Below are 26,224 nucleotides of genomic sequence, written 5' to 3' on the forward strand. Positions count from 1 at the left end.
CATATCTTTAAGGGAGAGAGATTGCTCTCTACTTTTGGTGCACGTACTCCTTTGGCTCCCTGCCATTTTCGGTGCTTCTGAACTGCAGCACTAGGACTCTCCTTTCCTTCAGAATTATTTATCCCCTGGTCCTTTGCAACTGTAGTATTATTTATCCCGTGGTCCTTCATGAACTGCAAATTAGCCGATATGCAACCTTATCTTGTCAATTTCGTTGTACATTACCTAATCCCCTTCCTGGCTCCCCTTGACAGCTGAAACAGACAAGGAAATTGACCAGGCAAGGCATCGCATATTGGACAGCTGTAACAGTGCGCTTGTGAAAGACCAGCAAAAAAACAATAATAATAAATTATGACCCCAATTGCACATTTTTAAGGCACCGAAAAACAAAAAGCCAGTGAATGAAAAGGCGTAGCGATGAGAGCAACCCCAACTGTGCATTTTTGAGGCACCAAAAAGTAATTTTTAAAATCCTAGAGAATGAAAAGGGATAGCAGTCAGAGTGGGGAGGGGGAGAGAAGGTGGGTTTTGCTGCAGAGTTCCCTGGGATATGTGCTGGAGCCAGCTGGAGAATTGAGAAAGAAGGAAGGAAGAGGAGAACACACCACGGCAAGACTGATCATCTGTCAAGCTTCTGTGGGTTGTTACGCAAACAACCACCCCACCAGGGCTTATTTGCAGGGTGGGTTAGCATAACGTGCCAACCTGCCCCCAGATTCCCAAGTGTTATGTTAATGCTTCAGCTGCTATGAAAGAAATGGAGTTGCTGATGATGTCTTCATATCAATAAGACCTTAGACACATAGCACAGTAGCTCGGTCACAGTGCATTCTTCCATATATACATATATATATATATATATAGAGAGAGAGAGAGAGAGAGAAAACACCTGGAGGTTGTGAGTTCAAATCCTGCCCTCCACCATTCTTAGAGAGAACAGGGACCCAGTCTGAACTTCCTTTGGGATATAAATGAACAGTAACTAAAGTCAATTGCAGCTTCTAAATTGGTGGGTTTTGAAACTGAGATTTTTCAACAAGGTTTTTTTCTTTAAGAGCTTGCTTTGCTGTTCTCTTGGAATGTGTATCTCTGTCCAGGGTTGTGAATAGTCCATGCAAGCACTGCTCAAGTGCAGAATTTAAATCAAGGCGCAGAACTGAAACCTCTGAACCATACCTGTCTGCTGTCCTTTTTAAAAATAGCAAGTTTCTAGTCCTTGTGCCTGTGAAGGGCACTGTATAACATCGTGCCTTTCCCCAGAGCTAGCAGAACTGAAGTAAATAAATAGGTGCGTCTTTGCTTTTAATTTTTTGCAAAATGTATGTATACACATCCAACTAAATTTGGCACAGACTTTTGGTACTCTTCCAGCACAGGGTATGAGAAAAATATGCTGTTGTTTTTCAAAAGCATGGTGTATGTAATGTGCCTGGTTTCTTTTCTCCTATATTTGCTTCCTTCCTTGGAAAACAGCTTCAGCGCCCACGTCCTTTGAAGGCCCCTTTGGGAAGGTCGTACACCAGGTCAAGGCCGTGATAGAGACGCCACGGTTTTCCAAAGACCACAAATGCAGTAAGGTCTTCTACGTCCTCTGCCCTTTGAACCTGAATGATATTCCTGAAATTGAGGTAAGGCTGGATGCACCAAGTTGGGGGGGGGTGGAGGAAGGTGGTGGGTGCAAACACCTTGATTTGGCCCACTTCCTTTTTACAGCGCCAGTCAGGAGAGGCTTTCACATCTAAAGAGCACCATGTTGAATCCCAAGTCATGTTCTGTTACAGGCACACTTGCGTGTTCCTTGCGTTCCAGAAACCAGCCTTATGCACAGAGGGCTTGGAGGAGAGGCATGGATTTATTTGTTACTTTATTTTATTTATTTACAACATTTGTATACTGCTCTACATCTAGACAGATTCTGGAGCAGTGAGCAATATAAATACAAAACTGGATAGAAGAATAAAATATCATGTTAAAATAATGACTATTTATAAGAAACAGAGTTCTGCTAAAACTGTGGCTGGTCAGTCAAGGAAGGCTTCCTGAAATAAAGGTGTTTTCAGGAGGCGCCAGAAGCAACCCAGTGCTGGCACCTGCCTGACCTCCAGAGGTAGGGAGTTCCATAGGAAGGGGGCCACCACGTCGAAGGCTCTTTTCCAGGTGGACTCCAGTCAGGCCATAATGTGGAACCACCTGGACCAGGCCCTCGGATGACCTCAGTGATTGGGCAGGTCGTTAAGGGAGAAGGTGCTCTCTCTGGTATTCTGGTCCCAAGTTGTTTAGGGCTTTGCACACTAGTACTAAAGCCTTAAACTTGGCCCAGAAGCAAATAGGTAGCCAGTGCAGTTCCCTCAGCAAAAGAGTGGCATGCTGAAAAGGGGCGGCCCCAACAGCAGATTTCTTTCACATGCACTGGTGTCTGAAGGAGGTGAAAACATTGCAAGTTGACTTATACTGAGTCAGGCTAGAGTCATCTAGCCCGATATTGCCTGCACCAGCCTTCCCCAACCTGGTGCCCCCTGCCCCGAGGTTTTGGAGTACAACTTCCATTAGCCCAAGGTGGCATGGTCAATTCCTAAGGATGATGGGAGTTGTGGTCCCAAACATCTGGAAGGACCCAGGTTGCTTAAGGGTGCTCCACACTGACTGGCAGCAGCTCTCCAGGGTTTCAGGCAGGAGTTTTTCCCAGCCCTACCTTGGGATGCAGGGATTTGAACCTGGGTTCTCCTGCATGCAGAGCAGGTGCTCTGCCACTGAACTATTGTCTTTCACCTAAAAATAAGACAAGATTCCAGTCCTCATGTTTCTGCGTTAAACAGTAACATAGCCAGCTGTCTCACACCATGTCAGACAATTAGTCCATCTAGCGCAATATTGCCTTGCCCAACCTGGCACCCCCCACGTGTGCGCGATTACAATTCCCGTCACTCCCAGCCAGCACAGCTGATTAGTGGGAGTGATGGGAGTTGTAGTCCTACACCTCTGGAGGGCACCAGGTTGGGGAAGGCTGGTCTGCGTTGGTTAGAAACGGCTCTCCCTCCCCAAGAAATGGTGGGAATTGCTTTCACGCTGACCTTTGCCTCCCATATCCATCTGGGTTCCTGATTCTGTCAGGTCCCAGTTAAAATAGATCCTTTTGGATTACCAAGCTGAAATGAAGCCACGTGTGCAAAAGGGTGACAGTGTATTGATAGAAAATGGATGCAGAAAGAAAAATAAGCAGAGAGAGCTCACACCTCTCATCAGCCAATGAAGCTGTCACAGCCGAGTGTCTTTCTGAGTCCCGCAGATAGACGAGAAGTCATTCCTAGGTCCACGTGTTTCTCCAGGCTGGTGGCATGTGTATTCCCCTTTGGAGCGAGACCAAAGAACAAAGCCTGCCGGTTGGATTTTATAGATGTCTCCCTCCAGCTCATGAGCTGACAGGCTCCCTCTGACCATTCAGGAGAAGTGGGGGGGCTTTCGTTCCCACAAGAAGCGAGACTTACCTCTTCTCACAGGAATGAGGTCACCCAGCTGGCCAGAACAGCTTCAAGGTGAAGCTGTAAATCACCAACCAGTGTGAAAGGCCTTCCTAATTAACTATGAAGCTGCCGGTTAGGCCAAACGTGTCTCCGTGCATTCAAACAGCGTATAGGACACTGTGCAAGCTCAAATCTGACTTCTCGCCACTTCTCCCAAAACCAGACATGCTACAGCTCTTTCCAGTTCCTCGCCCGACCCCACCCTCTGCACGTGCCACCCTCTGCATGTGTCAGAGTGCTCAGGGAAACATCCGCATCGTGTCTCTGGCTTTTGTTGAGCCTTGGAGGAGAGGAACTGTGCAAGAGGCCCTTGCTCTGTGGTTCGAAAAAGGAGAAGAAACGGCCGGAGTCTCCCTTGTGATTTCTTACCCCATCCAGACTGTGGCACTTGATGAGGGGAGGCCGGCCGGTGGGTGCCCTTCTCTTCAGAGGGGCCGGGGCAGGTACCCTTGGCGAGCTTTACAAGTGGTGCGCAAGTCTCCTCGTAGGCAAGTGCAACTTCCAGGTTTGCACGTGGCCTTCTGTGATCCTGCAGTTGCAGCACAATATCCTTGGCCGCATTTGTGGAGGGTGCTGGGGCACAGAGCTTGGGATGGGCACTGCTGCATTGGTGCCCTTTGGAAAAAGGAGTCCCACCAAGCAGCAGATCTGGATAGATTTAGAGGCCAGACACTCTTTGGCAGCCTTACGAAAGGTATCTGTTGCCAGGGACGGTCCCATTTCAGATGACCGGGGTGGGAGATCTGATATTTGAACAAAATTTTTCCCCGCACTGACCAAACTAGGAGAAGAGTTTTCCTTAACCTTGATGTGCTAGTTCTGTGTATGCAGGGAGTTTTTTTAGAAAAATGTGGGGACCATTCTCCTTCTTGCTCACAGTCACACACACACACACACACACACACACACACACACACCCCTCTTCAATCCAAGTGGTGGAGTCCGGTTATGTATTTATCGCATGTGTGTAGTGGCGGGAGTGTTGGACTGGAAGTTGGGAGATCCGGGTTCTAGTCCTCCCTCGGCCATGAAGCTCACTGGGTGACTTTGGGCCAGCCGCAGACCCTCAGCCCAACCTACCTCACAGGGTTGTTGTTGTGAGGCTAAAATGGAGAGGAGGAGGATCATGTACGCCACCTTGGGTTCCTTGCAAGAGGGAAAAAAGGCAGGATATAAATGCAGTAAATAAATACGTAAGAACAGTGTGTCTGCTGGTCTGCATGGAACAGCCCTCTCATGGCAGTCGCATCGTTGGATACCATGCTGAGGTCAGCCTGCAAACCTTCACCCACATTAAAATATCCACCCCATCCACTCGGTACGGATACAGTCCAATTACAGATAGCTATAGGCACCAGGAACCCTTTGCGAGGCCAAGTTTAAAAAGATAACCATGAAGCGTCTGTGGCATCTTAAAGACTAACAGCTCTTATTAAGGCATGAGCTTTCAGGGACGAAACTCACCGCAGGAAGGGAGAAAAACTTGTTTGTCTTTATGAGCCACAGAGCCTTCATTGTTTTCATAGAATCATAGAATAGTAGGGTTGGAAGGGGCCTACAAGGCCATCCAGTCCAACCCCCTGCTCAGTGCAGAAATCCAAGTCAGAGCATCCCTGACAGATGGCTGTCCAGCCTTGTATTGAACGCCTCCAGTGTGGGAGAGCCCACCGCCTCCCTAGGGAATTGGTTCCATTGTCATATTGCTCTAACAGCCAGGAAGTTTCTCCTGATGTTCAGCCGGAATCTGGCTTCCTGTCACTTGAGCCCATTATTCCGTGTCCTGCACTCTGGGATGATCGATACCACAGACCAACACGGCTCCCCTTTTGAATCTGTAAAAAAAAAAAGGCACTTAATATTCGAGAATCTTTGGAATAATTCAGCCTTTCTCAACCAGGTGCCCCCCAGAGGTGTTGGACTCTAACTCCCATCATCCTCAAGCAGGCCAGGGCTGATGGGAGTTGTAGTCCCAACGCCTCTGGAGGGCGCCAGGTTAGGAAAGCTGGACTGAATCCTTTGCAGGCAGGATGTGTTCTCCCCTAAACCAGTCTCTCTCTCACCCTTGTGTTCCTTCCCTGCAGCAGCCAAACGCAATGTCGGTCACCAAGAAGTTCAGTTACAAGCTTGTGAAAACCGGAAACGTGGTCTTGACCGCCGCCACGGACCTCAAGGGCTACGTCGTGGGGCAGGTCATCCAGCTGCGGACAGACATTGAGAACAAATCTGGCCGGGACACCGGCACCGTTGTGGCGAGTCTCATCCAGGTAATGGGCCAGGCCTGCCTTCTGCAGCCTGGCGCCCTCCTGATGTTGCGGGCCTCAACTCCCATCAGCCCTGAGCCAGCATGGAATGCTGGGAGTTGTTGTCCAAAGCCCTTGGAGGGCGCCGAGTTGGAGGAGGCTCAATTCTTGACGGCACTTGGGTGCCGTATTCTCTTGGAGGGCACGAGAGTGAGAGAGGCCCAGGCACTCTTGGGCATGTTTAATTCCCTTGCTGAAAATGTGGAGTCCTGTGATGTAGGGCACAATCCTATGGAGATAGGCGGCTGCCTCCGAACTCGGAGGGCAGGAGAAGCATGGAGGGGATTGTTCCCTCCGCGCTTCTCCCGCCCTGCATTTGCCGCTAGACAGCTGATTTCGGCTGCCTCGCCGCGGCAAGGTGGGGCAGGGGAGGAGGCTGCCAGACGACACATAGGATGTTTCGTACCGGCAGTTCCTTCCTCTCCACCCTGGAACGCCCTCCAGGAACGTCCCTTTTTGGCCGCTTCGCTCTCCTCTTGCGAGTGCAAGAGCGGTTGTTCCGCGCTGCCTGCAAGGCAGTACGGAACAGGGGGAAGGTCGGTTCCCGGAAACCCACATATTTTAGTGCTGTCTAGCCGCTGACTAGCGGCCATAGGATTGCACCCTCCATCACCTTCTTGAAGCTGAGTGTTCTGCCCAGTTGCCTGGCACTGAGCAGAACCCCATGTACTCTGTCTTGGGTTCTGAGACAGAAGACAGGTAGGGTATAAATGGACTAAATCTACCAGTCCTAAACCAGGGCTCAGCTGCTGGGCCAAATTCGGCCTATGAGAAGCCCCGCAAGCACTGTCCAGCTAGCAACCTTGACGGAACGTGGTCTCCCCTGCCACCTTTCAGCTGTTTGTGTTTGGGGAGGGGGAGGAGCGCGCGGTTGGTTGGTTGTCTGCTCACTAGGCAGCCAATTGCATCAGGGCCTTTGGCCGTCTGTCGCAACCTGGACGTGATACGGAATGTTTAAGTGGGCGTCTTGGGGGAGAAACCAGGGACTGATTTCACACGGCATGATAAGCCACGGCGGGTTGTGAACCTTGTTCGTGTCAGTGCGGCTCACCGTGATGTGCAAACCCAGTGCAGATGTTTCAGCGTGGTTTGTTAACCATGTGCAAGCCACCCTGAGAATCCATGGCTTGAAGCAGGGTTGCTAATGGTAGGTTGCTCTCAAGGGGGCTTGTTGTGACTTTGGTACCCAGCAGCGTGGCTTGTCCCAAGCGGCTACAGAGCCACCTGGCAAGAGCAGCCAAAAAGCCAGTGCCACTCCTTGTGATCTCGCTAGTGGTGCCTGCAGCCTCCCTTGCCAGTCATGTCCACCCCCCGCAAAGGCAAAATCATAGAATCATAGAATAGTAGGGTTGGAAGGGGCCTACAAGGCCATCCAGTCCAACCCCCTGCTCAGTGCAGGAATCCAGGTCAGAGCATCCCCGACAAATGGCTGTCCAGCCTCTTCTTGAATGCCTCCAGTGTGGGAGAGCCCACCACCACGCTAGGTAATTGGTTCCATTGTCGTATTGCTCTAACAGTCAGGAAGTTTGTCCTGATGTTCAGCCGGAATCTGGCTTCCTGTAAAATGGCAGTTTGGAAGTACAGTAAGTTGGTCACCACCTTTTTCCCCCCCCTCAATGCTTCAGAAGTATGCCAATGGGATCCTTTTTTCTTTTTTTTTAACCTCCCCCTGGTCCTTCGCAAATGCACAAGTGTGCAGATTCGCCTGTCTGCGATGTGTAGTCCCACTTTGTTATATTACAGCAGCTGAGGGAAGCCTGAAGTGGAGTAGGTAATGTACAAGGAAATCGACAAGGCGAGCCCACACGCAGGCTAATCCATGCTCACTTGCGAAGGAGTGGGGGAAAATAATATTAAGAGAAAATATGAGCCCATTTGCCCAATTCAGAAGCCCCGGAAAAGAATGCAAGTGATGTAATTGCTCTGAAAAGGAGCACCGAAGGGAGGAGGCAATAACTCCCACTTGGCAATGTCATCCTCTCGCTATTACACCTTCGACTGACACTTCTCAGTGTCCTCCCCACTTTCAATACTTCCCCGAGTCCCAGTGAAGTCAACAAATGGGAGTTATTGCCTCCCCCCGCCCGCAGTCACTGCGCCTTTTTGGAGCAATTGCTCCTGGGGTTACTGTGCTTCAGTGCATTTGCGCAAATCTCCCCGAATGTTTTTTTAAAAAACAGAACCCTTAGATTGGTGCAAATTTCCCCAAAGGTGGGGGAAAAGAAGGCAGCTGAAGGGGACAGAGTGATTGGGGTGGGCAGGTGTAATTACTGCTGGTGCAGGCACCCCATTTGCTCCGTCCCATTCAGCCGCCTTTTAAGGTTTTTTAAAAAAAACTTTGGGGGAGGTTTGCCCAAACGTAAAGGCTGGGCAGTAAACTAAGGGGAGATTTGTACAGATTTAAAGGCTGAGGGCACTGACGGGATGAAGGAGAATGGCAGCGGCAGTTAGCAGTGGAGGGAAGTAACAAACACAAAGGGGTGGAGGTGGGGCTGGGAGCCGAAAGTGGGGGATGAAATAGACCAGGACATTAAAAATATGGGGATACGGCTCTGCTGAGCTAAACACAGAGGAAATTTGTGCAAATCTCATGGGAGGGCAGTAAAATGGAGCGCCTTCTCTCACCTTCCCGCTCACCTTGTCAATGTCCTCTGCCTCAGCACTTCCCTTGCTAGCGAACACCATTCTTTATAAAGGCTGCTTCATGTTATGCTTCGTACTTGAAGCAAAATTTCAGCGTCCTTGTAAATTTCACCTTGCCGTCTCTCCTAGTGGTGGTCATTCGCTCCTGCGTACTTGCACAGGAGTGAAAGAAACAAAACTTGTGAACGTGTTCAGGATGCTCCCTGGTGTCCTTTATTCATGATTCCTGAGGCTGAGAAGGGATGAGGGAGAATGGTGGCTGCACTAGCGAGATTGTGAGAAGGAGCAGCAGGGGTTTTCGCTGCTCTCACTGGCCGGCTCCCTCCTTTGGTAGCTGCCCAATGTGCATGAGCGATGAGCGGAAACGCAAAAATGATGCCCAGTTCTTGGCAGAGCAGTGGCACAGAGGGGAAATGTGTGCAAATTTAATGGCAGGAAAATAAAAAGTGTCCAAACGCCTCCCTACCAGGTGTTCTTCCTTCACTGTAAGGGAAGCACCAAAGTGGAGGACATTGCCAAGAAGGGTATAAGGGGGAAGGGAGGCTAAATAGTGGACAGGTGCTGTTTTGCTCTTGCATAAGAGCGGAAAAGCCTGGCTTTTTTAAAAAAAAAAAAATTTTAAGCTTATGAATGTGTTCCCGCATTCATAAGGGCTTGGAAAATTATTTCCTAGTTGCGACCTGATGCCAGCAGGGTAGGGGTGGAGCTTCCCTTGTCAGCCGACAACCACAGCAGACCAGCTGCAGAAAATGTGCTGGTGTAGGGAATGTGGCTTCTTCCCAGGGTGGCTTAGCGTGACGTGCAAACGCGTCCCCAGGACGCTCCATTTAGGGTAGAAAGTGCTACCACTCCACTGTGAGATGGGAAGTTGTGTGTGTGTGTGTTGAAAATGTATCTAAAATGCTTGTTGGGCTTTCATACCCAAGTCGAAAGGAATCCCCGTTCGTAAGGAGAGATTCTCAAAATCTGAGCAGCACCAAGCTGAGTGAAACTACTTTGTTTCTTTACCTTCTTCTTCCCTCTCCCACAGAAAGTGGCCTACAAATCCAAGCGGTGGATTTATGACCTGCGGACCATCGCGGAGGTGGAGGGCTCAGCCGTGAAGGCATGGAAGTGTGCCGAGTGGAAGGAGCAGGTCCTCGTGCCACCATTGCCGCAGTCCGTTCTCCAGGGCTGCAGCCTCATCCACATTGACTACTACATCCAGGTTAGGTTACTGCCCTGCCAAGGGTTGCGAATACAGGTGGCAGGCTGAGACCCTCTGGCTGCCAAAGGATTTTATGGATGCCCTTCTGCCATCAAGGACCACCTCCCCAATCATTCTGGTAGCACCTCCTCCCTCCCATCGCCTAGAGGTGTAACATTTCCAGAAATCTTGAGGCCATGGGGGAAAAACTGACATTTTGGAAAAAATGGCAAAATAAGCAATATTTTTTTTTAGCGCTCTTTACAGATCTAAACTCATGTTGTTGCTTCAAGACAGTTCCCCAACATGGTGCCCTCCAGATGTTGTGGACTTCAGCTCCCATCCGTCTCAGGCAGCATAGTCACAATTCAGGAATCCTGGGCGCTGTAGTCCGAACATCCAGAGGGCACCGGAGCGGGGAGGGCTGCTTTAGGAACATAAAGCAGCCTTTCTGTTCCTAAAGTTATTTTATGTATGGCTTAGCTTGCTCATAAAATTTTCATTATGTTTTAAAACTTTAAAAAGTAAACTCAGTTAGTAAATTTGTAATTCTTGTCTGAATAGATTAGGAATTCATTAAATGACTGCTACAGCATCAGAAACACAGGACTCTAGAACAAAACCCAGACTATCAAGAATGCACATTTACTGTCAAGAATGCACAATGGTGACTCTGCTCACACTTTGGGAAACTGAGCATAAATGTCTATCAGTAAAATAGACTTCAGAGCAATTATTTCAATAAGGAATGAAAGAACTAACTATGCTGGGAATCTTACAGAGATGATTAAAAAAACATTTTCCCCCATGGCTTCGTTATTTCCAGACATTTTACATCTCTAGTCTTTCTATAAAAATGTTCTTATTACATCTTTTTTAGAAATCATTTTGTGGGGAGTAAAGACTGGGTAACAAACTGCGCACACACACACACACACACACTTCGTCTTAAGTTCTAAAAGAAAATATTTCATAATCCAAAGCTGTTCAGTTTTTCCAATTTTTTGGGAGAGAAGAATGGGAAAAAGGCAGTTTTCCCCCACATTTTTCCATTTTTTTCCAGGCTTTCACATCTCTGCCACCACCCAGATTAGCATGTGGCACAATATGGCATAGCTGCCACTGTGTGTCCGTGCCATAAACATCAACACACCTACCACCACCCCCCAGCCCCTGAAAACAAAGTGCTGGGGGCCGTATAGACAACTTTCAGCATCACTTTTGTGGGCAGGAACTTAGCTGCTGCCTGTCATTTCCTCTCCCTCCGTCCCAAGGAGGAAGCCAAGTATAAAAAGCAGAAGTCCATCTCTTGCGGTCTGATAAGGAGGCACATCTTTGTTAAGCAAACCAACATGTTTAAAAATGGTACAAGAACACAGGTTCTGAAAATTTCCAGGGAGATGATTCACAGCTGTAAACGGCTTCTAAATCAAGGACACTAGTGCATGAATGCGGACTATTCTGTCCACAACGTCCCATGACGATGGGCTATTTTCACATGGGATCGTGTTTCTGCCCGTTTCAAAACATGGAATCATGTGAACATTCTGATCTATGTTAAGCCAATTGCTGAACACACTTTAACTTAGCAGCGCAAGGTAGAAGCGTGCCTACCATGGAAGGTAGCTTTGCTTAATGGGTATATTAGTACAGAAGCAACCTGGTACCCTCCAGGAGTTTTGGATTACAACTCCCCTAAGGCCCAATCAGCAGGGCCAATGGTCAGGGTTTATGGGGTTGTCGTCCAAAGCATTTGGAGATTATCTACCCCTGCCATTGTTTCAATATTTTGTATTTTGCAGGGTTTTTTTAATGTCCTAGCTGTTTGTACCATGCCATTTGTTGCTTAGAATTTGTGTGTGTGCGGTTGTCACAAAACTGAGGCTATTTTGTGGCGGAATACGGCACAACACTTTTTCTGAATTGGGTTTGAATTGTTGGGTGCCTGTCAAGGCCCCTGGCCTTACAGGGGAGCCATTGTCCCCCCCCCCACACACACACACACAACTCCTGGTCCTTTTCTTGCTGCTGTCCCTTGCTGTCACTGCCCGTTCCCTTGCCCTCTTTGACCGTGGGAGCAGTGACTGGACTGAGGAGATGAAGAAGAATCATCCAGTTTCCTTGTGGCCTCTCTCTGAGCTGTTGTCTGAATTGGGCCCAGAGGGCGAATGGAGGAAAGGGGGAAAGGAATGGAGGAAAGGGGGGGGTCATTGAGGTCATCTGGCCTGAGTACCCCCCCCTCAGGACCGTTCCTGAGGCAACCTGGGTAATGGGAACAGCCCTTTTGGGCCCAGACAGGCTGCTGAGAGGGATTCATTGGTCATCTCGCTACTGTTTCTTAGCATGTAGAGCTAAACTCATGGAGGGGGTGTGTGCATGAAAGTTCACAATTTCTGTGCCTCTGGATGCCAGTTACTGGGGAACACCAGTGGAAGAAGGCTATTGAACTCCTGTCCTGCACATTGTGGGCTCCCCACAGTCTGCTGGCTGGCCACTGTGGTATCGGAATGCTGGCCTGGCCTTTAGTCTGATGCAGCTTCAGGACTTTTCTCGTGTTCTTATGTTAGCTGTTTTGGTTTCTCCCCACCCTGCTTTATTTTAAATCAGGTTTGCCTCAAGTCTCCCGAGGTTTCCGTCACTCTCCCAATTTACATCGGCAACATTGCTGTGAATCCAATCCCCCTGAGCCCGTCACGGTTGGCCCCCCATGCCCCAACGCCCGTGGTTCCGAGTGCACCGCCGGAAGATGAAGAGGCAGCCGGTGGCTACTGTCACCCTATGGACAACGTTTCGATCCCCACCAAGAGCCATTCTCAACAGCAGCCCTTCAGCTATGCTCCAAGCTTGAGCTTCCCAGAAGCGAGGCTAGACTCTGAGCAGACCAGCTCCCCAAATCACCCCACGCTTTGCCTGTCGACAGGGGCAACGGTCCCTTATTATGCCGAGGGAACGGTCATTCCAGTCACCACAGCCAGCTCCCTCATCCTGCCTCCGGAGTATAGCACCTGGGGTTACCCATATGGTAAGTGGCTACCTGATTGTCAAGGCAAGGGCCCCCAGTTGGACTACATCCATGAATCTGCTCTGCCCTGAATTTGGACAGCAGCTTGTTACATTGAAAAAGGACAGTGTAACCTCCCCTTATTTGGGGGATGGGGAACCATGTGCCTTCCAGATGTCACTGGACACAGGGCCAGCCCTACCATTAGGCAAAGTGAGGCGGTTGCCTCAGGCAGCAAATGTTGGGAGGCGGTAGCAAGGTGATGCTCCCTAAGCTAGCTTGCAGCCTTCAGGTGTGGTGGAGGACACTGTCCCGTCGCTGGGTTGAAGAGAGATGTTCAGTCTTGAAGAAAGGTTTTTGTACTTAGAATGGGAGGGGGTGCCATCTTCTTCTTCACCTCAGGCAGCAAAATATCTTGGGCCAGCTCTGGCTGGACAACATGAGCAATGGGCATGGACCATGATGATGGGGGTTGCAGTCCAGCACCATCTGGATGGGGCACAAATCGTGCCCTGTCCCTGCCTTGATTCCTCTTTGAATTGGCCTAGTGATGGTCACCACCTATGTTCTGGGGGTGTCAGGGTTCCCCTTATGACCTGGAGCCTCTGAGCAACTCCTTAAGGATCTCTTGCCTCCTTAAGAGTCCCATCTACTTTTAAACTGCCCCTTCTCAATAACATGGCATTTAGGGTGTAGATGTGGGGTGACACCAGACACTAGGGGTTTAACCACAACAGTTTATTGGTAAATTTAAGGTATTTACACAGTAGAGCTGAGTGATACAATAGGCATTAAGAGAAAATAAAAGTTGCAGAACCCATGTTCCTTTACCCTAGCTGTACTTAGACTTCTCCAGGCTGCGTCTTCCTGCCCTCTCTTCAGGCTCTGGTCTCCCCGACTCTGCTCTTACTGGCTCTCTCACTCTCTTTTTATACCCTCCTCCCACTAAACCAGAAGCACTGCTCCAAACCTGAAGAAATGAAACTCAACTGGGAAAATAAAAAAGAATCTTAACTGGGGAAAACCTTTTTCAGCCCCCTATCCCCGGCTCAGACGCCAGCATTGTTTTGTTTGTTCTGCCCTGTTTTCCCCCACCCAACATTTCAGGCCGGCTGTTATTTCATTCTTCTTCTTTTTCCCCAGCCCCCTGTTTATCTGTTTCAGTCTGGTTTTTGTTTTTTTAGACTTCTTTTAATCTCTAGGCAAAGTGGGAGGGAAGCAGTTCTGTGACTGGATTTTGCGGCAGTCCGCTGAGCCAGCCCTTCCTTGACAGCAGGAAGCACTGGACGCCCCCAGGGCCGGTTTGTTTTCAAAGTTGGTCTGCCTGCCCAAAAGGGGCGACTGTGGAGGGAGAGCATGCTCATCCCCTCTCCCCACCCGTTGAGGTTTGCGGATCTGAAAGGTGCGTTTTTTGTGGGCTACAGCCTGCCTTATGGACCTGTAGTGGGTGGCTGTTCATGAAAGGGAATGCTGCGCAACAAACCCATGAGTCTCGGCTGTCAAGAAGAGAACCAGCACCAGGGCCGGCCCTGCCATTATGCAAAGTGCGGCAGTCGCCTCAGGCGGCAGGTGCTGAGAAGCAGCAGCAAGGTGTTGGAGGAGAGAGCTGTGTGCCATGCGGCCTACTCTGCAACCCCTAAGTTAGCCTGCTGCCCTTGGGTGCAGTGGAGGACGCTGTCCCATCCTCAGTGTTGACAGGAGATTCATTGGCTGGTTGGCCTTTTGTCCATGGAATGGGAGAGGGCACCATGTTGTTCTTTGCCTCAGGCAGCAAAATGCCTTGGGCCGGCCCTGACTAGCCCTCCCTGAATTGCCGGGGTGGGGGGAACAGTGCATGAGAGCGATCTCAACTGTTGTCTCTTTCTTCCTGTCAGAGGCCCCCCCTTCGTACGAACAAAGCTGCAGCACCGCGACCTCCAGTCTGAGCAACAGCAACTAAACTTGGGCTCGGAAACGTGTCTGGCCGTGCTGAGCTGGGAGCAAAGACAGTCCAGAGCATTGCCAGGAGGGGCCACCTTCCTGCCCCCCACCACAGACTCTCCGGCAACCACTCTTCTGCCCCATGGATGCCTTGTACAACACCCTCTCCTCGTACTGTACCGTCCACCATCTGACTTGCTGCTTTACTATACATCCACCCGTGATGCCTTATCTGAAATGCTACCGAGTCACCTCGTATGGATGGATGTGTGTGTGTGTGTGTGTGTGTGTGTGTCACTCATTATTTCAGCCTTCCCCAATCTGGTGCCCTCCTGGGGGTTGGACTACAACTCCCATCATCCCTAGCAAGCCTTTTAGTCTTGCTAAAAGGGCACCAGGATGTGGGGAATGGGTATGGATGTGTGTGGGGGGGCTAAATCTCTAAAGCAAGGGTGAGGAGCCTGTGACCCTCTCAGATGTTGTCAGACTACAACTCCCATCATCGTGCTGGCTGGGGCTGATGGGAGTTGGAGGATGACAACGTCTGGAGGGCCACCCCTGCTTTACAAGATTTTTCTCTGCCTTCTCCATCCAAAAAGGCACGGGCACCCTATTGCAGCAGGGCGTCTGCCAGAGAGCAGTGCAGGGACCGCAGGAGAGCTGCTGTCCATTTTCCCCTGGCATAGAATGATTGCAGGGAAAGACCAAAAGCCACAGCACACCCTCCTCAATTGACACGCCTCTCAGCGGTAGTGTTTGCTGTCCAAACTCTGTGCCTATGGGTGAGAGAGGTTCTTCTCCATGAGGGGGAGCATATTTCCCAAAGAGCAAGATGGTTCTGCAGCTAATAAGATCAACCCAACCCTTTTTCTTAGCACTGAAGCAGCCCTGGGTAGAAACACCTTTATGTATAGCCCTTCCCCAACCCCCCACAAGGGCTTTATCCTCTTGAGTCCTGCACTGTGTTCAAACCATGCCGTCTGGCCCAGATCAGCACCTTCAAATATACCTCCAAAGCACTTTGCCTCCGAGTGCTTGTCGGAACTGCTGTTTGTGTTTCTCCCCCCTGCTGTGGCTCCGAACAGGCTGGAAAGTATTGACAATCATGGTTCTGTCCGAATTCTACCTCTGTTGTCTTGTCTCCCAAGAAGCGGGCCTGGATGGTGAGAGGGTGGAGAGAGAAAAGGGAAAGAGAGAAAGAAAAGCATCTTTTTGTGAAGTAGAGATGTTAATGCTTGTGTCTTAAGGAGCTTTGGGTGATGGACTACTTGGTCCATCAAACAGAGGGAGGAGCTTTGGGAGATGGAGCTTTGGGTGATGGACTATTTGGCCCATCAGACAGAGGGAGGCAGCAGGACCCCCTTGCCTTGCCATGCTGTGTGCCCCTCTGCAGCTCACATCACCAGCGGTTCTTGGTCAGGTGAGGTTAGTTGGCTATTTTTCTTCTGGTTTTTCTTCAGATCAGGGGTGGGGACCCCGCGGTCCTCGAGATGTTGCTGGACTCCACCAGCCCTAGCTAGCATGGCCTGTGGTCAGGCGTGATGGCAGTTCTAGTCTCATCACCACTGGGAGTTCCCCACCCGGCTTCAAATGGTGTTCCTATATGTGCTCTCCGGCATGACGTGGTGCCTTCCATCAAAGCAACTTAAGGGTGGCTTCTGACAGTTCGTGTGATGGCCGGGTGCCGTGGTGGGCGTAACACTTTCTGAATCTGTCTTGCTGTAAGCACCACTTCTCCCCCCACCCCATTCCAAACCTCGTCCTGGGGCGGAAGCCTTTTTCATGGCTTGCCCCTCCCTCAAATCCCTTCCCTGGCTGTCCCCCTGCAACATGAACATGAATGTTCACACTCCCCTGCACAAGCTGTTTTTATAGAATGATTGGTTCCCTCTCTCTCTCTTTGACCATTTGTCTGGGTTTTTTTTTTATCAACTTGTTTTAATGGTGAAATTTCAAAATACAAAATTTTAATGTATTTAATAAATTATTCTGAGAAAATTGGACGGATTCGTTTGAATGTCTCTCTCTTCTCTTCCCTGTCCCCTTCTGATTAAACCCTGCTGATGGAAGCACTTGTTCAGTGTGTTCTGATGGACTATTCCTAATAATCTGCATGATGCTTTGACTTAGATTCCTGCATTGAGCAGGGGGTTGGACTCGATGGTCTTATAGGCCCCTTCCAGCCCTACTATTCTATGATTCTGTGATTCATTTCTTTAAAGCATTTTTTATCATGTTCCTCAGCCAAAGAGCTTCATGGAGCTGCTTGCATAGAATCAATAAAAACAAGTCCGTCCCTGCTTACAATCTAAAAAGGAAAGGGAAAAGGGATGGAAGTGAACAGGGAAAAAAGCAAGTGGTCTTTCACCAAGGCTGGCGGGATCTCCCTCTACAGCTCCCTGTTCTTACTTCAGAACAAACCCCCCCTGCTGGGTCCTTGTCCAGTACCTGGTCCACAAAGACATAGTGCAGCTGTTTTCAACCTAGCCCCTTCCAGAAGTTCTAGATTTCTGCTCCTATCATCCCTGGCCATTGGCTGGCTAAGGCTGATGGGAGTTGGAGAGCACCCCAGCCTGGGTAAGACTAGCCATTGTGCCTCTGAATCTGGAATTTGCATGCAGTCATGATGTCTTGTAGACCTCAATGGCTTCACACTCCATGAATTTGTCCAATACCCCTTTTGCCCGGAGAACATTAGTTATTGGGCAGATTAGAATGTAATAAATAAATAATATAAATAAAGCCATACAGCTGGGTGGCCATCACTACATCCTGTGGTAGCGAATTCCATAGCTGTAACGGTGAAGAAGGACTTCATTTTATCTGTACCAAATCTCCCAGTATTCAGCTCCATTGAATGACTCCCAGTTCTAGTCGTTGAGAGACTCAAACAGCAGCAGTATGCCTATGTACACCAGTTGCAGGGGAACATGGGCAGGAGGGTGCTGTTGCACTCGTGTCCTGCTTGTGGGTTCCTAGCCGACAGCTGGTTGGCCACTGTGTGAACAGAATGCTGGACTCGATGGACCCTTGGTCTGATCCAGCAGGGCTCTTCTTCTGTTCTTAACTTCTCCCCACACCATGCATAACTTTTATTCACTTCTATCATGTGGGCATTTACATTTTAATTTGTGTTACTCTTTTTTTGTGAACCACTCTGGGAATAGGATGCGTTATCTTTTTAAAAACCCTTAAATAAGTGACTCGTACACACGTTTTCCCATGACACTGGTTTTCTACTATTTTTAACCAAGAAGAACAAACATGACCGGCTTTTAAATCACAGAAATCATCCATGGAGAAACCGGTTCTTGGTCTGTTTATTATTGATTGATTGATTGCATTTATATCCCTCCTTTTTTCCTCTTGCAAGGAACCCAACGTGGCTTACATGATCCTCCTCCTCTCCATTTTATCCTCACAAAACAACCCTGTGAGGTAGGCTGGGCTGAGAGTCTGTGACTGGCCCAAAGTCACCCAGTGAGCTTCCCTGGCTGAGTGGGAACTAGAACCCGGATCTCCTGGCTCCCAGTCCGACACTCTCGCCACTACCCATGTGATCCCCCAGCACTCCCCGTGAGTTCATCAGCCTCCTCAGATAGCCTAAATGTATGAATGTGTTTTGGGCTGTAGCCATTCTATAATAATCGAGATCCACTGAGAGATTAAACATTTTATTAATGTTTAATGTGAGTTAAAAAAAAAAACACTGCTGTGGTTAGTTTCCCAGTGTGCTTTGCTTGAGAAACCAGAGCAGGGCAGGTTGCTGGGGAGAGAATCAATACGACATACACAGTTGATGAGTGATGCTTAATAGTGGATAGCTGAGGTGTGTATGCACTGGAGCTGTGTACCCCCCCTTTCATTATTCCATTAATCTTTATCAAAAAATGTATTTTGTCATCCATCCATTTAAATTATATTTGGTTCCTTTTTTTTGTTCACCTGTGTTTTCATTTTCTTTATTCCTCTCTCTCTACATTTTTTCTTTGTTGAACCCCCCCCCCCACAGCAACGCAACAACAATACACATACACTAAAATATCTCTTAAGATTGTAAGACCTTAGGCTCCCCTTACACAACAAATGCTTATTATTATTCTCTAGTTCTTATCTTAGTTGTATATCATACATTGTCTCTCTACATTTTTTTTCACGCACAAATGCGCGTGCGCTCTACTTTTTGTGGTGGCAGCAGAGATAATTCTGATGCCCGCTTCTTGTCAGTCACCTTTTTTCTTTTCATTTTTTTTGGCCAAGCATGTCCTGATGACTGCAAGGCATTCTGGGAAAAACATGGCCCTCAAGGGTAGCAACCTTGTTCTGGTCTTCTCAGAATCCCCTTGGATGATACTGAAAGCAGCTTCTGAGAAAAGGGAAGTCCCACGCCACCCCGCGAACTAGTGACAAATGGATACGAACAGGATAATGAAAACTCCCCATTTGTTACTTACAGCATTCATTTTGGAACAAATGAAAATGGAAGCAAATGGGACTTGTACAGTTCCGTTTTTCATTTTGTCATAAGAGGAATGTAAAAGTGTGCATTCAGGAGGCGATTCTTGGTTCTTGAACAGGAGCGCTACTCACACACAAGACTGTTCCTAATTTTTTCCATCTATGAAAGCTTGAAGGCGCTGCAGTCCTAGAGATGTTCACAATGAAATCTGCCCCCTCCCCCCAAAACTCCTCAAATGGGAATTACTTGTGTGTGAATGCTCGTAAGACTTCGGGACCAGCCCTACCATTAGGCATTTTGAAAGGGCAGCATATTGTTGGTTATTTAATTTATTGTTGCCTTTTTACTGGCAATGAGAGGGAGGTGCTTGCGGGATTTTCTGTGTCAAGTGCCCAAATGTTTTCGACTGGTCTTGGATAATAATTTGACTAGCCTTGGCTTGGGTAGGTGTGTACCACTTGCTCTTCTGCTTCTGTCTTGGGCTGGCCTTCTGTGTGAACCACCCTGAGGATATTTTGCTGTGGGGAGGGGGGGCACATAAATTTATTTATGTGTTTATCTGCCTGCTGTCAATTATTGCAGCAGTTACAGATGTACGGACTGTGTAAAATCCGCTCCGTCTGTGTTTCGTGGATTCTCAGACGCCTTTCGTTGTGTCATCCACCCACAGACGGATGCGAATCTTTTTTTTCGCCATGCGGAAAAATACGGAATTACGTAAGTATTTATGTAAGTTTTTACATAATTTACCTCAGTACGTAACATTTAGTGTATTGTCCCCCATTCCATTCAACCTTTCCTCAGCAGAAACTGATATATTTTTCTACAGATTTATATGTGTAACTTTTGGGAAAGTAAAAAAATCATCCGAAAGTCCACGGACTCCGCACGGCCTGAGGGGGTTGCTCCGCAGTGGATTCAGCAGGTCGGATTCTTAGAAATCCAAGCTCATTATAATCCATCTCGAATTTCTCCAGTGCCCCTAACAGCAGCTTTCGCATACCGTATCCACCATGATGTGTTTGTGAAGAAACTCCATCGTGGCAGCTGTGGCAAGTCCTATACCTGGAATAAAGATGCTGGGACATGTTGTTGGGCACATACGTTCACGTGGAGGACTGGCCCAGGCTTTTATGGCCTCGAGGTTGTCCTGTGGCAACTGAAAATGCCCAACAGTTTCCTGCAGATGTGCAGAACTGGGGAAGATGGGTAGCAGCGGGTAAGTCATCTGCAAACCCTTGTCTGCTGTCACTGAACTTGTCATTGAACACACCCTGCAAAGCTTCTAAGGCTTCCCCAAACTGGTATCCTCTGGATGTTTTGGACTACAGGTCCCAGCCATGCTTGCTGGGGCTGATGGGAATTGAAGTCCAAAACAGCTGGAGGGCCCTGGTTTGGGAGGACTATTCTGAGGAATCCTGGTTTGCAAACCAATAAATGAATGGAACATTTTCTCTCTAGGTTTCTATCACAGGACGTCCGATTAGTCCCCCATCACTCCATCCTTCCTCATTTCCCATTCATTCTCCCACAAAAAAGGACACTGATGTGCATACAATTTGCACATGTTAATTTATATGTCTAGATGCACATTTAGAAACAAGCTGGCAACCATCACAAAATCCTGTGGCCATGAATTCCATTAGTTAATTCATGTGCTGAGTGAAGCAGTCTGTCCTGGCAATCCATCCCATGTTCAATCCTAGTCTTCTGTCCCTATGGCAACCACTTGTGCATCACCAAAAAAGAAGGACAAAAGAGGGCAAATTGACATAAAAGTTACCTATGGTAATTTATATGTATAGATGCAAATTCAGAAAGAATTACTATCATTTAAATATAAATGTAATACATCTTGCCTTAATCTCACCTGTGAGTAGGTGAGCTGGGTGCCTGCTGAGTCTGTTGTTGTCCAGGTGCTAACTCCAAAGGCCCTGTTCTCCCTTCTTATGGTTCTTTTATATTTAAACAGGAGCTGGACAGGACACCCCTTCAAATAGAGCAGGGGTGGGCAACTTGTGGCCTTCCAGATGTTTGGGCCTACAATTCCCATGAGGCCTAGCCGGCATAGCCAATGGTGAGCGATCACGGGAGCAGGGTAGGACAAAACATCAAGTTGTCCACCCCTGTAACAGAGGATGCCTTTCAACAGTTGCCTTCCGACCGCCCTTCAAACAGACATATGGCCACCCCAACCTTTGTCCTGATCCAGGAAGTCAGTTCTCATGTTCTGGCATCCTTAGAGGAAACCAAGCCCAGGTGTTGCTTCTGTGGTGATCCTGTATTGCTTGTCTGCCCTCAATTAACTGTCCTGGAGGCTGCCATACTGGTGAGGCGGAGGCATGTATCTTTCTGATTGCTGCCATCAGGCTGCGGAGAGAAGACTTTTATTTTGGTGGCCACCTGGGGACAGGCCATTCTTCTGAGCAGCCGTTGGGTGGCAGCAGCAACTTGCTTTCATGCCACGTTCCCCCTGTCTGCAAAGGGTTGGGCTGAGCGGCCTAGAGAGCCAACGCCTGCAGCCTTGTGCCTCTTTTGTACAGCTCATGTTTTGACAAGGGATCCAAAGCGGGCAGTTCTTAACTCCTGTGTTCTGTGGAGACCCTTCCTTCCTGGAGCAATCTCTTTAAGCATACCCAGTTAAAGAAATCCAAAGGAGCCGAGGTGTAGAAGAAGCCGTAGTGGCTGTAAAGCTATGTTGGGCAGTGGATGCCCTGATGCATGCACAACTGGGCTACCGTTGGCTCTTTTTACCTAATGGGCCGCCTAAAGCATATCTCAGTCTTTGCTAATGTAAAGAACTACCGAGACTCAAGAACTCGGCTTCAGAAATACCCCTTCCTTCTTGTTAAGAACATGAGAAGAGCCCTGCTGGATCAGACCAAGGGTCCATCTAGTCCAGCATTCTGTTCACACCGTGGCCAACCGGCTGTCGACCAGGAAACTGCAAGCAGGACACGAGTGCAAGGGCACCCTCCCGCCCATCAGCAACTGGTGCACATAGGCTCACTGCCTCTGATCCCAGAGGTACCATACAGGCATCAGGACTAGTAGCCATTGGTAGCCTTCTCCTCCAGGAATTTGTCCAACTCCCTTTTAAAGCCATCCAAATTGGTGGCCGTCACCATGTCTTGTGGTAGTGAATTCCATAGTTCAACTCTGCGCTGTGTGAAGACGTCCTTCCTTTTATCTGTCCTGAATCTCCCACCAATCAGCTTCATAGGATGACCCCATGGGGTTCTAGTATTTTGAGAGAGGGAGAAAAATGTCTCTCTATCCGCTTTCTCCACATCATGCATAATGGTTGTTGCTGGAGAGAAAGATGATAGCTTGGGATCTCAGAGCTCTTGGTCATTGCATTTGGAAATGACTTGCTTAAGGCCGAACACCTTGTTAGATGTTCATGCACAGTGTTTTCAAAGAAATGGTCCCAATTTAAAGTGCACTGCTTTGGGGGGGGGGGAGGTTTGCTTTGTTGCTGCTTAAGTTTCGATGTATTCCATTTTGTTAAAACCTCTTTGCTCTCCCCCTCTCTATTACGGAAGTAGTTCTTCTCTTCTTGTTGGTCATGGGTGGGCAGAGGGAGAGACCCTTCACAATGTCTGCATCACCTTTTGATTGCAGCGAAGTGGGAACAGATTGGGTGGCCATGGGCCCTATTTCAGAGGGCAGAAGATAGATCAGGATCTTTTGGTAGATCTCTGGGTGACTTGCAGTAGATTAGAAAGCATTACTGACTCCAAGGGTTTAGCAGTTTCAACAACAAAATGACTTCTTCCACCTATATTAGGCTACTGAAATGAAGAGAGTTTGGGATTAACCAGGACTGGACTGAAAGGACTGCGAGCTCAGTTCAGTTCTGGTCCTGAAACAAGTTGTTTAACCCATGAACAAGCCAGAGCTAACTCAACAACTGCCCATGGAAAGTTGCTGGATTAACTCTGAGTTGTTTAACCAAGGGTTTCCAGGTTTGCATGTCATGAAACAACTTGGGAATGGGGCGTTAATCCAAAGCGGAGATGACAGCTTGCACACTCCACTCATCCACACAATTCCTGGGTTAAAGAACCCAGGTATTGCTGCCATGACAGGCAGACTGTGTCATAAACACTGGGTTGGATCTGCTGTCCTTTGATGGAAGGGCTCTGTTTCCATCAACGGAAGGCATTCTGATTTTCAGAGATCCCTCCTTTCACCCTGCACCCCATTCAGCAAGATCCCCTAACCTTTGTGTAGCATTTCCAGGGAGATGGAGACATTGCTGCAGGGAGTGGACATCTGCTTCCACCAGCAGAGTTGCACTCACCTAAATCTCGATCCAACCTATTATTTTTAAATTTGCATCTATACATAAAAATTAGCGTAGGCAAATTTTATGCACATCTGTGTCCTCTTTCGTCCTCTTTTTTGGTGATGAGCAAAAGACTGGGTTTGAATATGAAATGGATTGGCAAGAGACAAAAGACTGCCACACGGTGCATAAATTAACTTATGGAATTCATGGCCACAAGATTTGGCTTAGATGGTTTTGAAAGAGGATTAAACAAAATATGGAGGAGGGGAAGGCTATCAGTGGTGATTAGTCATTGAGGCTAACTTGAACCTCCATGTTCAGAGGGAGTATGCCTGTGAATACCGGATGCTGAGAAACACACTGAAGGAGAAAGCTGTTGCCCTTCAAACCTTGCTCAGGAACTTCCCAGACGTATGCAGTTGGCCAGTATTGTGAACTGGACTTTTCTAATATTCTTAACATGGATCATGGAAATTCAAGTCCACACTCACCCATTTAACTCACAGTGCATGTAGGCTGCGTGTGCCTCGATCATGTCCAAACCTACAACCCTGATGTTGTAAGAACAGAAAGCAGTTGGCTGCAGCTGGGGCTGGGATGTAGAAATACAGTCACTTTTGAAATGTGAAACCAGTATGTATTTTGCCGCAAGCAAAGGAATTTGAAAGCAAATGCATGAAGAAGACCTCAGTGAGATTTCAAGAACTGCAATATTTGATTCACATGACTGGAAGATGGGGAGTGGTATCCAACACAGATTAGATCCCCTCTCCCCACTGGATGTTGATTAATAGGTCTGATTATAATCTCCCAGTGTGGGCCTGCTGTTCCCCCTCTCACCTAAATGCACCTTCTCCTGCTTGGCAAAGGCTGTGATCAGCATAACTTGAGGTTGTGGCCAGCTTCTGTTATCTTTCCCTCTTGAAAAATCAACAGTCAGGGCTGTCCTCTTTGTCTTTTGCAAGGCTGCTAATTGTTGCCCTGTTTGCACTGTTGCTTTCTTTGTGTTTGTTCCCAAAAGGAGCTGATGGTTGAATATCATGTTTTTAATGCCTGAAAAATCTCTTGCTATTAATTCAGATTACTGTGTACCAAGGGAAGGAAGGAAGGGAGGAAGGAAGGAAGGGAAGAAGGAAGGGAGGAAGGGAGGTGTGAGGGTGGCAGAAGGGAAGTTGCACAACAGAAACCTTCTTTCAACGTTTGCAAAAGGAGGACCGCTACCACCCTTTTGTAGCCTTAGGTATGTTTTGGCTGTAGGTTTTCTGCCAGGCATTTAAAGCTTAGAACTACCATTCTGGCCAAATGAACAGCTGTTCCCGAATCTTTTATTAATCTGGGAGTTGCATGTTAGAAATGAATGCCAGTGTGGTGTAGTGGTGAGAGTGTCGGACTAGGAGCTGGGAGATCCGGGTTCTAGTCCCCACTTGGCCATGGAAGCTCACTGGGTGACTTTGGGCCAGTCACAGACTCTCAGCCCAACCCACCTCAGAGGGTTGTTGTTGTGAGGATACAATGGAGAGGAGGAGGAGAATGTAAGCCGCCTTGGGTTCCTCGCAAGAGGAAAAAAGGCGGGGTATAAATGCAATAAATAAATAAATACATTATACATTTCCCTTCCCTCTATGATGTACTTACAGTACAATCCTATGGTATTTCGCGAAGGCTTCTTACAAATAATTCCTGCTTTTACATATTTTGTTCTGCCATGGTTTTATGCTTGAAGATTTGATTTCATTGTAATTGTATTTACCATAACTTTGTTTTGTTGTGAGGTGCCTTGGAAGGATATGTATCCTGAAAGGCAGTATATAAATTACAATAGCATTATGATTATTAAGAATAAGAATGCCTATTTACTCAGAACTATACCAATGGGACTTATTTTCACATAAGTGAGAATCGGGATGTCTGGACTGTGTGAAATCTGTCCCATATGTGTTTCGTGGATTGTGCAGTGCTGCTCATTTCGGAATTGATTTTTTTCCTCCGTTATGTGGAAAATACACAAATCATTAGAGGGTTCGCAACAATTTACAATTTATGTAATTTATATTAGTACGAAACATTTGGCATATTGTCCCCCATCCCATTTAACTTTTCCCCGCATATATTTTCCAGGATGGCATATGACTTGGCAGAAACCTGCGTATTTTCCTACAAATTAATTTGCGCAAATTTTGGGAAAGTAAAAAAAGACAAAAAAAACAAAAGACTCCAACATCCATGGACTCCATGTGGTGTGAGGAGGCTGATCTGCAGCAGATTCCACAGGTCGGAGTCTTAGAACTCTGAACCCATTTCAGTCCTTCTCAAATATCTCCAGCATCCCTAAGTGAGATAAGCTTGCACCCTTAGGGGTGGATCCAGATTTATGCTGGATCAGCTGCACTGATGGAAGTGAACTTCCCCACCCCCTCCTTCCCATGGCAACCCCTCCATCTCCCTGAAAATGCTACACAGAGAGTCAAGAGAGTCTGCTGAATGGGGTGAGCTACAGTGTGGGGAGTGGCTGGATCCCCAAATATCATGTGGAGGGACCTTAGAATCACAGAACAGTAGGGCTGGAAGGGGCCTACAAGGCCATCAAGTCCAGCCCCCTGCTCAGTGCAGGTGGGAAACTGTGACCTGGTGAGCGGTGTGCCTGCTACTCGGTCAGCAGCCCAGGTGCTGCTAACGGTGGGTGGGAAACTCCACGCCCCCTGCCTGGTTTCCTTTCTTAGGGTTCTGGAACTTTAAACCAGGCTTGGGCTGGGCAGCCCTTCAAACAGGGGACACCTTAGAATCATAGAACCATGGAACAGTAGGGTTGGAAGGGGCCTATAAGACCATCAAGTCCACACACACACACGCTCAGTGCAGGAATCCAAGTCAGAGCATCCCTGACAGGTGGCTGTCCG

General features: G+C 48.2%; 1 protein-coding gene across 5 annotated transcripts in view; it reads left to right on the forward strand.

Annotated features, from left to right (window-relative positions):
- ARRDC1 (arrestin domain containing 1) overlaps positions 1 to 26,224 on the forward strand; it is a 76,420-nt gene extending 50,196 nt beyond the window's left edge. For 2 of the 5 annotated variants that reach the window (XM_084820649.1, XM_084820652.1), the window contains 5 exons: positions 1,477 to 1,631; positions 5,606 to 5,788; positions 9,498 to 9,674; positions 12,261 to 12,675; positions 14,529 to 26,224. In XM_084820649.1, coding sequence (XP_084676775.1) covers positions 1,477 to 1,631; positions 5,606 to 5,788; positions 9,498 to 9,674; positions 12,261 to 12,675; positions 14,529 to 14,593 — 995 coding nt within the window. In that variant the 3' untranslated portion in view covers positions 14,594 to 26,224. Of the gene's footprint in view, positions 1 to 1,476; positions 1,632 to 5,605; positions 5,789 to 9,497; positions 9,675 to 12,260 lie in introns of all 5 variants that reach the window. The other 3 variants (XM_084820647.1, XM_084820650.1, XM_084820648.1) reach the window with 2 other exon arrangements.

Source organism: Heloderma suspectum, chromosome 14, assembly GCF_057233095.1.
Source record: "Heloderma suspectum isolate Gila_16-S chromosome 14, 16-S_ref, whole genome shotgun sequence".
In the NCBI taxonomy this organism is placed as follows: Eukaryota; Metazoa; Chordata; class Lepidosauria; order Squamata; family Helodermatidae; genus Heloderma; species Heloderma suspectum.